The 17,165-nt window shown below is 35.0% G+C and overlaps 1 protein-coding gene across 1 annotated transcript in view; it reads right to left on the bottom strand.

The window, feature by feature from the left end:
• Positions 1–17,165, bottom strand: part of NBEA (neurobeachin) — a gene marked incomplete at its 5' end in the record, with an annotated part of 454,102 nt that overhangs the window by 226,516 nt on the left and 210,421 nt on the right. The window contains one exon of the mRNA XM_084201080.1: positions 7,258–7,322. Within this exon, the coding sequence (XP_084057206.1) occupies positions 7,258–7,322 (65 nt within the window). The remainder of the gene's footprint in view (positions 1–7,257; positions 7,323–17,165) is intronic.

Raw genomic sequence — 17,165 nt, forward strand, 5'->3', positions numbered from 1 at the left:
ATTTTAAATCCATGTATCTAGCTTTCCAGAATTCTGTCCTCAGCAAAGTTACTTTAGAATTCCAGAGTGCTTATAGGTTAGAGGAAGTAGTGAAAAATACCTGCAAGCAATCAGAAGCCCCTGTTTTACAGATAATGGAATTTAAAAAAGCTGGATTGTGGAGTACCACGTTCCATGAAGTCATTCAGATAAATGGCCAGTGCCTGGAAATAAAGATGGTGCTATGACTATACACAAACTGTATAAGAAACGTGTAAAAAATATAAAATGCCTGCAACACATCTAACTGTGGATTGAGTGGTTATTTCTATGCCTATTAGAATGAAGGATAAAAATTCTTGTCTCACTAACTATCCTAACCTGGCTTTGCTATCCTGCAGTCATTTGCTCCTAATAATAATCTCACACAGAGAGAAAGCACTCATAGCTTTCACGCTGCTAGACAAAAGAATTGAGCTTATGCTACCCAGTCTTTCCTTTCTTTTATTTGAAACAAACTAAAAAAACCCAGATCATTCCCAAACAGCAATTTTCAAAAAAGATTACCAAATGAACATTTGTTATAATTTAGCTAAGGTCTTGCTTCCTCTAGTCATTCCTGAAGTTCTGCCAACTCACATGTCCAGGGAAGCAGATGTTTCTCTGACTTACTTTCATCATATGCCCGTAGCTTTATTTAAAACAAAAACAAAACCAAAAAACTCAGCCTGGAAATGTGCCATGTTTTTATCAATCAGTTGTTTTGACAATTATTACTCTTAATGGCATTCATGAGAAATGAAACCTATCACTGCACTGGGTATCTGCAATAGGATAGCTCATAAACTAGTTTAACTTGAAGAGTTTGAAGTTCCAGAAGATGCAGTACTGCTATGAATCTTTGAATGTAAATTCCTATGAACTTTGCAAAGTAATGTCTAACACAGAGGTCTCATTTCTTGCAAGACAGCAATGATGAAGATTACCCTAGGGAAAAGTTTGAAATTATAGCATGCAAACACTGGCTATTCAACTATAACATAAGCACACTGGCAAGACAAATTTCATGGAGGGTAACTATAATTGCTTCAGAAATGTCTCAGAAGCCGTAATTGATTCAATAAAACTCAGAGATGACTGCAAAGAATCTGTTCCACTCCCACAAAGACTTGCTATTTTGTGGAAGAATTTTCTAAATCAAGAGGAATCTGTCTCCTTGTAATAGTGACTACCCAGTAAATATGCATGACCAGCAGTTACAACTGAGATGGCCTTTATTTCAGAACCAGCCTCCACTTTCAGATATGACCTGATCAGGCAATGCTAGATGGGGAAAGCATACCTCAAAACCTCTAATAGATCTTAGAACTGTAGGCATACTGACCCCACATGGATGGTTACCATAACAATGTTCACTGTGTCTAACACAAATTACTTGTCTGGAGCTAGGACAAGGACAGCTATAGTAAGGAATACAAGATTATGAACAAGTACATCTAAAGAAGGGACACAAGCTCACACTTTAGCTGGTGTAGAAATACAGACATTTAGTGCCCACTTTTACAGAAGTATCTATAACAGGGATCCTCTACTAAAGGAAGATGACATCTAGGATAAAATTCCATAAAAAAGCCACAGTTAATAAAGGATTCCTCCAACCAAAAGTTACACTTGGTGAAGATGACAATAAAGCAGCAGAATTTGGTTATATCTGTCAAAGACAGAACAATCCAACACCTTTGCTCTAATTTATGGTTTCTAAGCTACTGCTTCCCCAGTGTTAACTTCTGACTGTATTTGCATATATTGGATTTTGCACATCAGACCAGAATCTTTTGCATGTGGTAGCCCTGAACTCCATATGGTCTTATGACCCAATATCTTGCCTTGGGTGATTCAGGTCAGGTCCCCATTCTGTCCTGTAATCAAGATCATGATCAAAACAGAAACAAGGAACAGCATCCACTTTGGACCCTACTACTAGATCAGTTCTTTGAGAGCTATTAAGAGACCCAACTGCAGATGCACATCATAAATCAAATATGGCAAGTGGCACTATAGATATACCTTTTAACATGTGCCTGAACATTTAAGTATTGCAGAGAGTGAATAATGGCTGTGAACTAATTTACCACAAACCAAACATATCAGAATTGCCAAACGGCCACAAAGGATGTCCAAAAGAAAATTTGATGTAGTTACCCCATAATCCCAGTTGAGGTAACATGGAAAGAATATAAGTCTTCATGAGCCTCCTTTCAGGACTGAATCAGCAATTCATCAAAATGTAAAGAAACACTGATTTCTAGATTATTTAAAATATTCCTGTTATTTTTTTCAAAATATTTCAACAAAACAAGGTTTAAAAGAAAATAGCTTCTTGCGAATTTTAAGTATGCTCAGAGGTCCAGGTAGGTGGATATGCTAAAATATATATTTTCATGGCTAAAGGCAAAAAACACACTTAGGTGCAGAGATGGAATTAGAGAAGCAAATTTTACAATTTTGAATCTGAGATTAAATATAGACTCATGTTGCCTTAAATTTATATTAGAATTAGACTACTTCTATTTAAAATTAATAAATTATGTAAAAAGTAAAGGAAAATATTTAAATGAAAGGAACAAGATCATCTCTTTAAAGATGTGAGTGTTAAGAAAGCATAATGGGGAAAGGAATGATGATGATGGATAGTGATTCAGCTCTGAAAGATGAACAGATCATGACCTATAAAATCCATCTCTTAGGCAGGATAGATCCCTGAGATACTCTGCTTGTCAAAAACATTAAGCTAAGGTACAACCCATTGACCACAAACTTTGGATCCTGTTTAAGTAGTAAGTCTTTTATCTATTTAGTTGTCCATCACTTCAGAATGTAGAGTTCTAACTGGTGCATGAATATTGTGGGACCTTTCCAGTGTCAAGATAAATGATGTTCATTGCTACTCCTGTGACCCCAAATCTGTTTTATCTTTTTTTATCACAGAAAGCAAACAGGTTGGCCATGGATGGTTTATCTTTTGTAAATCCATGTTGATCTCAATTACCTTCTCTTTCAAGCAGCCAGAATGTGTCTCAAAGGGACTTGCTACATGGTCTTCCAAGGGCCAGAAGAAAAAATGACAAGTTTTTCTCTGGATTTTGAGGACTGTTGTAAAGATGGGTGTAACATATGCATTTCTCCAGGCACCTGTAACCTGCTCTAATTTCCTTGACTTCTTGGATTGGTGATCAGCCTTGCAAGGACTTTTACAACCATCAGATGAACCCCTCAGGTATCATGGGCTTGTATGGCACATGTTGTTTCAAGGGATTCTTGACTCAGACCTCATCCACTGTTTGTAGATGTCCTCCTTGAACACTTTCAATAAAGGCAGAGCCTTGATAAAATTTAGTGAAGATGGAGGCAAATAAGGCATTGAGCATCTCAGTCATATCTGCGACTAAATCATCCACCCCATTCAACAAGGTATTTCCCTTGGTCAGCCTACTAAGGAAACACTTGTTATCCTTGATATCTCTTCAAAGTTTCATTTCTAGCTGACTGCTGGCCTTCCTGACAATATTTCTTATGTGTTCACACTTCTAAATTCCTCCTTTCTAGCCAGCTTTTAGTTCCATCTCCTGTGTACTCTTTTTGCATCAGAGCTCTATAATATTTTCTTTTTCTGGCTGAACAACTCTCTTGCTACATATACATTTTTCCTGTTCCTGCACTTGGATAATGCTGTACTTAAAAGTCTGACACCTTTTAGTACTACCTGGAAGGAACACATTTGCCTCCCATGGGATCCAACTGATCCATTTCCTGAAGAGACTAAAATTTACACTCATTCTGCTACTCTCAATCCTCACTTCCCTCAGGGCCTTGAACACCATTGTTTCATGGCAAGTACAGCCAAAGGTGCCATTAATGAATCACATTCAAAAATAATTCTTGCCTTCTTGTAAATAGCAGATCCTGCTCTATGTCAGTTTTAGCTGTCTCATCATGTATCAAGAAGTCATCCACAGCAGTCTTCAGTAATTGTCTTCCCTAAATGCATCCCACCTTGCTGCACTTTCAGAGGTGGTCAGGAAGGTTAAAGGCCCTCATGGGCAACCAGGGTTTGTGATCCAGACACTTCAAGGTATTTAGAGAAAGCTTCTTCCTTTCCCTCACTCTGAATGAGTGGTCTGTAACACCACTGTGATTCTCCTCTGGACTCTCTTCCCATCCTGTCCTACATGCTATTAACCAGACTGTCTTCCATCCCACTGAAGAACTTCAAAAATCTGAACTGCTTCTTCACAGAGAAGGTAACACTCCCTCCTTGCTTTCTCTGGCTACCTTTTCCTAGGAAACTGTCTATTGCAGCACTTCTGCCATGCAGCGCAGGCTGTCCCACCAAATCTTCGTCATTCCTTCCAATGATGTCATAGTATGTGATTGCATGTGAAGTAATTTCTACTCCTAGTTGCCCAAGATGTATGTATGCATTTGTATGCATATTTACTTGAGGTGGGTGCTCTTAGCTCTCATTTTTGTCAGTGAGCAGGCATTTTCTCTTGACCTCATCCATCACTATTCCACTTAAATGTGGGCTGTTGTCTCCCTCACGTATCAGTCCTAAAGAAGTCTTTTCATGTCTCCTTCCACAGCCAACATTGCAGATTCATCCAGCTCTAAAATTATGAAGCCTGCTTATGTGTACACCCCAATATAAATCTGAAATCCTAATTAAGCTGCTGTCAGTGAAGCTCTTGACAAGTGTGATACCCTCGACATCACACATTCATAGCAGGAGACTGATTACATAGAAGCATAAAGTTCAAGATCATAACCAGGATGTCACTAAATCTTTCAGGTGTATTACATACCTTGAAAGAATTATTTAAATCTCTAGTCAAATCTCTTGTCACACTAAAAGCAGTTACAACAGTCCTATTTTTAGAAAACTGTATCAGTGTTTCTGTATTGAATTCCAAAACTACATGTTATTCTGATCTTCCTAAAAAAAATTATCTATACCAAAAAACCCCAGAAATAGAGTAAATCGACCAACTTAAAATGAAAATGCAGCTTGTTAAAGTAACAGGAATAGAGTTGTAATTGTTTAAACTACACCTGTACTGAAATATTTTCTTTAAGAACATTTCTAATACATTCAAAAATCCTAAAAGCACTTAAATTATTTCAAGAAGAAATAACAAGAGTTAGGTACTCATAAAATCACCTTATAGCATAAATATATTAAAATATTGATGTCTACCTGAAGATACTAGAACTGTGGACTTCTGCATTGCATCTAAATATTTTCATCCACATTCAAAAGAAGAATCTCTCTCAAAACTTTTGATTTATTTCACTGGTCTCTCAAAATCTTACCCAGAAAGTCCTTCAAAATATTCTTAATCTTCATTTTGCTTTTAATAATTTAAAATTCAATCATTATTGCACAGCGATTATATGCAATTTTACATCCCATTAACCCTGCTTTGTTTTAATTATAAAGATCCTTTGTTAGATTCCTTTAAATGATCCAGTTTATAATTTCAGGTTATCCTAGGGAGCACTTTAATTCAGCTGCACATTCATCAACTGTTTATGTCCTGTTAATTGTTGACAACTGCACAATTGCATTCTCTAGCTATGATTGATGAATTGCATTCACAAGTTTAGCTATTAAGCAGAATAAATATTTATAACAATTTTCAGTTAAAAGATTGTTATCTTTTTCCCCAAAAGAGTAAATTAAAAACAAACAGGCTGATTGCAAAGAAGAGCATTTCAGTAACACACACATTCTAAAACAACTTTCTGAGAAAAGTATAGGGAGGAACATGTGCCCAAGGGCAGTTTGATTAGACATTCCTATGACTGGATTTAAAGAGTGGTCCTTAAATGATACTTGTTTTTGAAAAGTCACTGTTCGAGGGGATTAGAAGGTCCGCTGGTGTCTTAAAACCTGACTGCTAAAAATATGCAGATATAGGATTTGTTCAGAATCTTCATTTTATCAATAGTGAGCATGGAATAATATGTGATTTCAATACCCTTGCTGAGAAAATAATAAAAGGTCCACATGGTATTGCATATTACTATCTAACAACATAAGCTTATTATAATTATTTAGTCTGTTGCTAGGTACTATTTCTTGTACAATGTGCAGTACATGACCCACTCGGGTGAGCCCTATAATGGTGTAAAAACTCATATTTGCTCTACATAGCAAGAAGAATTTCCAATGGAGGGACTTATGTTTCCTACTGCTATATAGCACTATAACTTAACTATGCACAGGGAATCCAGGAGAATTTGCATCAGCCAAATACTGGGTAATAACACACTTTTTTTTTTTTTTTGATACTCATGCTCCTTTATTTCTATACTCTGACATTTTCTAAACTTCATTTCAAATAAATGCATGATTTAACCACTGAAATATCAACTAGACAAAAATATCTTACAATAAAGAGAAGACTTGATACTTCAGTTTAATAATTAGATATCATTGGTGAAAAAAAAAATCACATAATAAATGACAAGATCTCTTCAACAGGTGTATTGCTAATTTTTTTTTTTTTTAGCTGCACATAACAAAATGCATAGATTCAAATGGATTTAATGTATTGGCCAATACAAATCAGGCACATTGCCCTAGTGGTTTTGTTTGTCTTGGTTACTCTCCCACCAGAAGGGCCAAAAAGTCTCTCTCTGCTTCCCAGCTTGCTGGCTGAAAGTAGTGAGAAACAATGCACAGAGCAGAACACATGGAATTAAAATTACTTGAGGATTGATAAAAAATATTAAATAAAAAATTTCAAAATCATGGAAGCTCATATAAACATAATGTCATGTGTGGTTTGCAGGACTCAAATTGGCTGGAAATTCTAGATAAAATAATAATGACATTATAGTATAGAGAAGTATGTCTGTAAAATGAATGCTGTGCTCCTAAAACAGATGGAGCAGCAGATGGTTTTACAGATTGGGCTCCCTGGACTGTCTGGGTAAAACAACCTTACTGCTCTGGAGAATGGTGGTTCAATTCTCAAATAACCTTTAACTTGTATACAGTTCAAGGGAATTCTATTTCCTTCCGTCAATAAACAAAATTTTCAAAATTTACACACTTATAAATTAAATATTTACTATATAAAGTATCTATACAATAAATCTCTTAATTAACATGGCCTTTTCACAATCTTTTTGGAACAGATGGTGAGGAAGTATTATCACCCAATGGAATAAATGCAAAATGACTACTTGTTCAAAAGCTTTAAAATTCATTACCTTCCTTCATTGATGAGCTCAATAAATGCAAGTCCTGCATTCTTCTGAATAGAATTTTGCCATTCCTAAGAAGATAAAACATAACATGATCAAAACCCAAGGATTTTAAACCATTTTTGAAGCTGACCCTGGCAACTTCCTAAGGACATTGAATTTAGGCAGAACTTCTTAATTCCCCCCAGAACTCCCCCCATCCCCCCCCCATTAAAAGAATTATCTGATCAACTAAAAAACTGTAATTCATTCAGATTTTCAAATAAATTTTAGGTTGTTTAGGTCATGTCTTTTTCACCCTTAAGCAAGCTTTAGTTTCCCTTTCTAGAGAATAAGAAAATACATCTTGTTTCTGCAGTTCATGCAGTCGCCCAATGAACATTAGTGCAACAAAGTACCTTCTTCATTGCTTCACTGCTACACCTTGCAGACTTTGTTATAAAGGACTGTATAAAATCCACCCTCATAAAGTTCAATTTTTGCTTCTTTCTGATTATAAGTGAAAACAAAACCAGCCTATGATAACAAACTATTTTTTTTAAATTGATTTACTGTTACTATGGATTTCCAAGATGAAATTTCAAACTAATCTAAACCACTTTACTGATATAAAATTTAACAGGACTTTACTTCATATATCCCTGAGTTAAAGAGAAGTTTCACGATGCATCACAAATAGCTTTTGTTATACAACCCACTGCTTCTATCACATCAAGAATTCTGATACTTGAGATGAAAAAGGGTTGATCTCTCTCTCTAACAAGTAAAGAATACTTTATTTTGCAATAATTCCTTAAAAATTTTCTTTAAAAGCAATAAGAATTTCCTCTGTGTCATAATGAAAAACAAAACACAGTACATTAGTTCGATTACAGAGTTCCTAGACTAAGACTACATGTTGTCAATGGGTAGATGGTTACAGTTACAGAACTATTCCTTTAACAAATTAATTCACGGGGTTTTTTTTCCAAGAGTAAAAAGTCAGGCAGAAATTCACAATTCTTGTTCCCTAATATGGGTGAAAAAAAGATGGCTTTCCATAGATAAAGAAAATTTTCTCAAAGAGCAGCTGTGAAATCTAGTCACTAATCAGCAAAGTGCTTGTTACTGATTATACAAATTTACAGATATGACCAAGGCATGCATCTTAAAAAAATCCCAACAACAACAACAACCCAGTACTCATGATTGGTTTTATAAAAGGTAAGCTACTAAAACACCCAAATAACGAACATTCTTCTGGACCTGTGGCTGAGCAGCTAACTGCTGGTTAGGGAAGACAAAGTATCAGCACCCAAGCCTCCATCTTATGAGCTAGAAAACCATTGTAACAGGTCCTTTCTTCAGTGATGCTTATTTTGTTATTTTTCAAATCTAGTAACTGCTAATGATATCACTTTTGGAAGCAGTTAAATCATCCGTGTAGAGTAGAAAATCACTCTGAGAAACTAAGAATAAAAGAATTCAATTACCCAAACACAGGCACCTTCAGACATTTTAAGAAACAAAAGGCCTGGGTGAGAGATAGCATTAATGTGTAGTTTTTTTTGGTTTTGTTTTTTTTTTTTTATCAGAGCCTTTTACTGTACACTATACAAACCACTATCAGCATTTTCTTATGAGATGCTTTTCTGCACCACAGCTGCTATGACTTGCTGTCAGGAAAGAAGTTGAAAAGAGAGAGGAGAAAGGAATAAAGGCTTCCTAAGACAGGTTGAAGAAAGCATGCTAATTAACTTTTTAAAAGGTAACAGAGGGTCTTCCTGTGTCTGAAAAAGCCCAAGAGATTCTTGCAAGTATTTTGCCAGATCTTCCTGCTCAGTCTCCGATTCTGCAGGACATGCAAAGTGGCTAACAGGATTTTATGGGAAATATCTCAAATTGCCTAAAAAGCCACTAAGAAGATACCTATATAGAAGCAAAAAAACCACTTCTTATATCTCCATAGGTGGAAAATCTGATCAATTTATCCAAAGTTTCACAACAAAAATATTTGAAACTTGCTGAACGATCTACCCAAAACTAGTGAAAAACATAATGATGCAGAACCTAGAAAGAAAATAGGATTCATGGTTCATGCATTTTTTGACCACAAAGTAGATACTACAAGATTTATTAAAGACTCTCAACCCTCCATTAATCCACAAATAAGGGAATAATCATTACTGCCACAATTTTATTTCACATTTAAGCATAATTTAACAAACAGGTTCATGATCCTGAGACATGACCAATATATGTGAAGAGCCACCTGGTTTTCTTTTTTTCCATCTTGTTTTTAAAAGATGCAAAAAATAGATTGAAAATATTTTTCAGTGCCAGCATTACAGTTGCCTTTGCAATAGCTGTTCACGTCATCACATGCACTTTAAGAAATGGATTAAGATGTGGAGCAATTTTGTTTAGACTCTCTTGGATTCCAAAGGAATCTTTCTCAACCCCAAAATGCAAGAAGCTGAAAAAAAAAACAAATGAAATGGATGCAGGGACAGTAGTTGGAAGATTTATGCTACAGCAAAGTGGAACCACAGCATAGTAATTTGGTTATTAGCAGCTAAGTGCTTGAATGACTAGGCTACATCTCATGCGGTTTTGGTGTATCATGAATCTTGCGAACCTTAGAGCAAGAGCTCAAAGCCTTTTCCATGCCTCAAAAATGATGGTAGCAATTAGGTGCTGAAATAACAGAAGCCTTTGACACAATCATGTACGAGACAGCTACTTCTACACAAGAACATATGGATCTCTCTTCCCCTGGGGTTCCTGCTTGGTAGGGCAGTGGGGATGGCTCAACAAGGTGAGGTGCAGAAGACCCAGAGGCTGTCTAACACTGAGAGTGTTCAAGAATGATGACACTACTTCTTTGCACTAAAAATAGAAGAAAAATTTAGTTTTTAACTTTATTGATAAATAAATAAAAAATTGTCTTCATATATAATTACCAAACATCATGACTTTAGACATTGAGTTCAAGTACTTCCTGTATGGCTTTGTTGTAAATAATTTATATTATGCAAAATTCTATTAAATTCTATTCATTAAAAATGTACTAATTTATTAGGATAATGGAAATTGCCACATTCCTTAACTTCTCCTCTAATCTATTGTGTCATTGCTTGAAAAGTGTCAATGCATAAAGAAAGCCTCAGTACCATCTCCTTGAAAGAAAGCTCAGACTGAAACCTATTATGTAACTGTTCATGCAGAGGACAGTAGATGAATAACACAGTACAGATATTGCTTGAAATTCAGTCGGTTTTTTATAAAACATGATGTATATTCATTTACTCTCTGATAACATTACAATTTTTACTTCTGAGTGTATTTTCCAAATTCTATTTCTTTCAAATTCTCCAATCACCAATACATGTACAAAAAAAGAAAGAAAGGAAAAAGGAAAAAAAACAGTCCAGGCATCTTAAATTGATAATGGAAAATTTGCGTTGGAAAAAAGCAGTGGAGGGGTCACAAAGGAAAAAATAGACTTGGCATGTTAAGAACTTCTTTTAGTTTTTATCATATTGCTTTCCAAATAATCTTTTGCTTACAATTTTAAAATTTCTATTCATGATGTCTAGAACAAGTCTTAAAAAAATCTTGTGATAATGTAGTATAGTTATCAAAAAAAGGAATTGTGATTCTCAGAGTTCTCTTACCCTTTACACTTTCTGCAAGGAAGACAAAATTTGCATCAAAAATTTCAAGTTTCTCAAAGGAGTGCAGTAACTGAAATGGAGAGATACCTGGTGTAGTAATCATCCTACAATTTTCCTTGAACTACAGGTGCTACTGTGTCAATTAATTATATCAGTATTGGACTTCTCTCTTCTCCATGCCTTAAATTGAACTGAGGTTAATTTCTTTTTGTCGTGCTGAACATTTAGTGAATTTTCTAATCAAAGACATTGATAATTCAGTTGACACCTCAATTCTTTGATCACTGCATTGTAATTAAAACTTATTGAGACAGATGAAATTCTATTATATCAACTTTCTTCTTTCTAGACCCTTGAATAGATTTGGTGGAAAAACTTGTATGGAGCTGAACAGGTGATAGCTTTCATCTGGAGAAGGAAATGGAAACTATAAAAATGTGTTTGCAATTCACAACATGCATGTAATTTACCTCGGGTTTGAACTCCATGATGTGGAGTTGCCTCCTAAAATCACCAATAACTTCCTATCCAAAAATCACCAATAACTTGCTTTACTTCATTTAGGAGGAAATATTCAAAAGAAATGTTACATGACGTACGAAATGTTTTGTGGTTTTTATAGGGCAGAAAACGGTCCATTAAAAGCAGGTAAAAGCAGGAAAACTGATTTTAAGACACAGTCTCATAAATTTTTGAAATTATTATACTGTTTTTAAGACCACCTATTTGTCCCTTCCAGTCCTAGAAGAATTTACCTAAAGATATTGGAGTCTGAAAACCCTGCATTCAGATCTAAGAATTCCAGTAACACTGCCTGTATACTTCTCTCATATTCACATATATACTGCTGATAAAGGATTAAAAAAAAAAAAGTACTTTTGGTAAATTTGGAATCAATTTTGGGCTTTTTAAATTGGTCATTCATTTTAAAGTGGCTACTTCCCACAATAAGCAAGTTGCAGAATGACTGTCGACATCCTCCTGGAAGGAAAATCTGCAAGTATTGGAATGCTCCTGGCTTCTGGCCAAATCCCAGAAAGGAAAAGAATGTGAAACTTTCATAACACTATTTATGTGAATATGAATTTAATAAAACAACGGTAATAGAGAGTTTTAGATTACAGTTTCACAAGACTACGGCCTCATTTTTCCTCTGTTCTCTTGACTTAAAATAATACTTTAATTTTTTGCCTTCTTGGTAACACACAGACTCATTGCCTTTCTGATCACCTCTGGTAATTGGCCAATTATCTTGAAAATGGGTACATTCCTAGAGGAACATTTCATTGGTATCTTGGAAGAAAAAACAAAAAACCCCAAAAACTACAATTGCAAAAACGTTTATGTTATTCAAACAACACTAGAGAAATGGCCAAATTTATTTAGAAAAGTAACCTTCATCATCTTGTAGAAATTCTGCATATCTTCTAATACAGACAGAAGATATGTACTACAGGATACACATATCTCCACAACTTCTAGAGCTTACCTCCTGACTGGAAAAATTTTTTTTTTTCAAGAAAGGGATGCTAAAATTATTATTAAAAACATGTATGCTATGTATGGCAATTTATCCTAAACACCAGTCCACTTTTTACTCAACCACTCTTTGATGTTAGAGATAGATAACTAATTTGAAGTCTTCCCCAAAAAAATGAAAACAAACAAATAAATAAATCAATCTTTGGATGTACAGAAAAGTACTCCTCATATTGTCTCTATTATGAGCCCCGTTATAGTGAACCCCCTGAAAGCGACGGCATATTTATGATGGGTTCCATTTATATATGATGGGTTCCAGTAATGAGCTTTGCATCCTTTCTCAGCCCTTCAAGAAACACCAACTCACTCTGACTTTCTAGGTACTTCCTCCAGGTCTCAGATCCTTCTCAATTGTGTGGACAGCTTTATAGAGAAGTCAGGGAAAGAGAACTTGCTACATTAAATACAGAGAGGCTGATTCTTACAGTTTCCTGATTCTTGCCATGAATCTTGCAGTAGTTCAGATCAGCATCTCATTTGTGTATATTTAATATTTTTTGACAAAAGTACTCTGACAAGGAAAAGCAAGAGAAAGGTCCTGAAGTCCCTGGATAACTCTGATAAAGGATAAAAAAGAAAACACCCTGCTTATTACTAAAAACAAAACACAGAATTTGTTTTCTAAATGTATGGGAATCTTTAAGGACACCTCACAGAATGATGAAGAAAGTGAAATCGCTCAACAAGTAGGAAAGAATATACTAATGGTTTCCATTTGAAAGTTAGATTATCAGAAGCAGATGATCAAGAGATGAAGACAGATTGGGCTGGAAGACATTCAACACATGGACAGTAGAAGAAAATTCTGATAACTATAATATTTTGGAAAATAGTTTTCCAGATCATTCATACCTTAAAGCAGGTAAGACATGCTAAGGGGGAGGGGGGGCAAGGGAGTCTAAAAAATAACCACAAAAAAACCATCTCCCGAGAAAACCACTTAATTTTAGAGAAAAAAACCTAACAAACAGATAAAGGGAAAAGTTTTTGGCTTCTCCTGTAGCTTGTACTGGAGTTCATTTAGGAAATTACACTAAGTGCATAAAACAACCTATTTGTGTATAGGCCATGTGGTGGATTATGAAGAGCCCAAAATCAACATTAGAACCTAAGTATGTGTTTAAGCTGTACCATATTTGATACTGCATAAGGAAACAAGAAATATCCCCTCCTTCTTGAAAGACCTTTACATACTCCAAATAGGATGAGAATATTATAGAAAGTACTCACTTCACCTCAGTTCAAGTACTCACAACCACAATTCAAAGATTGTGGTTATTGAATTTAAATTTGAGCCTGTGGTAAAATGTGAAGATACAAAGCCTCATTTTGGAGCAACATTGCTGAAAATTTCATACACATTTCTAGTGCCTTGTCCAGCACATGAAAATCTGTGTTTTTTCATTTATTTTAACTTTTTGCTCTTGCTCCATCTTCTCCCATCAAATGCCAAAATTCTTTTCTTGTATCTTGACTCTTCCAGATACCTCTTCCAGAGGTATCTTGACTTTCCTAGAGGGCCAGCCATTGATCTGCCACCTGCTATAAGCTATTGGTTTCATGGCTACATTAGAAACATAATCAGCTAAAAATAACTTTTTTACTCTGAGTTAGTTTTTGGTTTTATGTGGCTGTTTCCACCATTACATATTCTGATGAAAGGGATCAGCAGCAATATGGAGCTAGACATGGAGAAGATACGATCACACTCTGCAAGTGTGATCTTGGCCAGAGAGAATCCTAAACTGACCACTAAAACTGCAGCCTAAGAATGTGTTTCCATTAGATGCAGAGATCTGAATTTACAGCTTGCTGCCATGAAAACATGAGCTGTGTTTTCTCTTTTCTGCTCGGTGCCCAAAATTTTTCAATCCTGAACCCTTTTCTTTAAGTAGCTCTGGTGGCTTTTGAACAAGGCTCTTAGCTAAAGAGCCACTAAAGCAGGAAAAAATGTCTGAGCAGTTTTCACATGTCTTTGTTAGTTAGTCTTGTAAATATCAGCACTGATACGAAAGTGGGGTTAGCAGAGAAGAAGCTGCAGGATGGAAGTAGTGTAGCAGATGCAGAACTTTGTTAGGATAAATCTTTTAAACACATGCTGGAAAAAAGGATTTTTGAAACAATGAGTTTCTGTATGTTTGCACATGTGTTTCTATGCATCATTCCCCTCTATAAAATCAAATTTTAGTTCAGACTTTTTCAGTGATATTATATGCAGAGTTGTCTCCTATTTGCAATAGTTCAAAAACAGAGACAGTGGATAATGCCACAGAACAAATGCAAAAACACAAGCAAAGGTAAAACACCCAACTTGTTCTGTGATAAAGAAAAGAGAGATTAAAAAATTATATCTTCATAGGAATTTGCATAACCAACACTAATTTAATCACTGAAGTTATATCAAACTTTATTTCCTAAGTAGATTAAGTTACAGGTTTTTTTTTCCTTAGATTTAAGGGAAGCAGTTGTTATTTAACTTATCTTCAGCCTTTCCTATTGCAGTTGGTGTCAAAAAGACAAATAGCAAACACTTCTGTAAATGTTCTGCTATCAGTTATTCTGAAAGGGCAATCACTTATTTAACAAAAATTATAGACTATGAGAACTCTAGGAATACCTCTGGAAGGAGACCAAGAACTACAATTAAATTTGATTCTGATACTGGCAACAAGAGTAAACAGACAAGAAATATTACAAAAAAGGAAAATCTATAATGAAAAGTAAAAGTTTTTTGCACAGTAGAGCTGGACAATTCCTCATTAAACTCTTATAGAAAGCCTTGATACAGTATGTTTGGTATCAAGAATTGTGCTTCTCCTATATGAATTGCACATTTCAAGGCATCTTCTGGTCAGCTGCAGGGACCAGGAAAGGTTTTTGGGTTTTTTTGTTCCTTTTTTTGTTGTTGCTGTTGTGTTTGTTTGGTTTTTTTTTATTTCATTTTATTTTTCCTTGATTTCTGTGTTGGTCAACTGCCAGTTTCTGAAGAGCTATCTGATACTTTGAGGCAGAATGTACATCTAGATGTGCTGGTGTCTACTGAAATCCCTGCAGTGCCTGGTTGATGGGTCTTTATTCTCTGAGATAAGACAACCATCAAATTTGTTCTCTGAGGATTCCCTTTGAATTTACACCAGCCAGGCACATCTTTGGGTATTTTTTCATTTGTTCATTTGTTTTTACACCTCTCCTCATAGTGCGACTAATTTCTTGATATTGTTCCAAATTCTGCCACTTAGGACAATAAGGCATTTATCCTCATAATAATTATATTTTTAAACAGATTGAGTAACAAGATGTCTTAAATAATAAAACAGTATTTTCTTTTTAAGAAAATTAATTTCCCTTGTAAATAGATAAGATACAGAAAAATACAAGTGGCATGAGATAAAACTCCTCTGGGACACAACTACTCGATTTTTTCAGAAGCTGTCTCCCCAAAGTGAAGAATCCGCAAAGGATCTGGAAGTAATTAGAAACTATTATAGTGTTTTGGTTAGGGAAAAAAAAGAAAAAAGAATCTAAAAAAAAGTAATTGAAATCTAAATCTGATGTAAGAAGGAACTATACTGCAAAAATTGATGCATTTTTCTAATACTGCATGGCTTATTGAAGAAATCTGCCACTCCAATAGCAACACAGCTGTGACATGTTCAACCAGGCTGAGGGAACAAAGACCAGCTAATCAAGCACAGATATTGTCAAACATAACACATCTTCATCCATTTTATGTTAAAATAGACTAAATCCAAATAAAGAGGCATATCTTAGGAAAAGTGAAAATCATTATATGTTTATTATCAATTATTTAGAAATTCTTTTTCAAGTGCTTGGATGTGTGATTATGGTTCATATAAGAAATACAGAGACTAAAGCCTTCAAATTAACCTAAATTTTCATCTAGTGCAGTAGGTGTTACTAGGAAAAAGATATAATACAAGTTACACTACAAGAAAGATTCTGAACACACAGACTAGTGCTTTTTGTTCTTCCCCAAATCTACAAATGATGTACCATCCATACAGGAGTTCCTTTAAAACTTAAAAAGTATTTTTCACAGAAACTCCAAATTCCTTTGGGGGAAAGGCTTGATTGCATATTCCTCAGAGCCTAAAAGGCTGCCCATATGAACTGAATTATCCATGACATGTACCTTCAGACATTTGTAATGTGATATTTCATGTAAATTTAGACCATACCTTGGATGTGAGCCGCTGGCAATGTTGATTTTATTCAGGAGCTCAGATAAGAAAAAAAATTCTGACATCCTTGCTAATCTGTAGTCGTTAACATGGAATTTCCAACATAAAAAGCATAAAAGCATCTAATTTGCTGTAGCAAATGAAAGGAAAACAAACTTTGCATTTCCCTTTCCTTTTCAATGTCTAAAGTTACTCTGTTCTGTGCAAACAAAATTGTACTTTTCAAAGGTTTTTATTATCGCCATCTACCTTTTGAGTGACACTTTTCAAACTCCCCCACATAATCTGTAAAATGTTATTCAATTTGAATATGAAGGATTGGCCCACGTTAGGAAGAAAAGGCCTATTTTACACTGGGATTATTAAAAAGCCACAAACTATATACTTTATACAGTCTTTCCAGTTCTCATTGCTTAATTTGTCATAAGGAAAAACTCAGGTAGCACTGTTTCTTCTTTATATAGAGATGTATTATCCTCATTTGCTGCGGACAGCATCTCCTATGATCCAAATT

The sequence above is a fragment of the Fringilla coelebs genome (genome assembly GCF_963513975.1).
Source record: "Fringilla coelebs genome assembly, chromosome: 2".
NCBI lineage: Eukaryota > Metazoa > Chordata > Aves > Passeriformes > Fringillidae > Fringilla > Fringilla coelebs.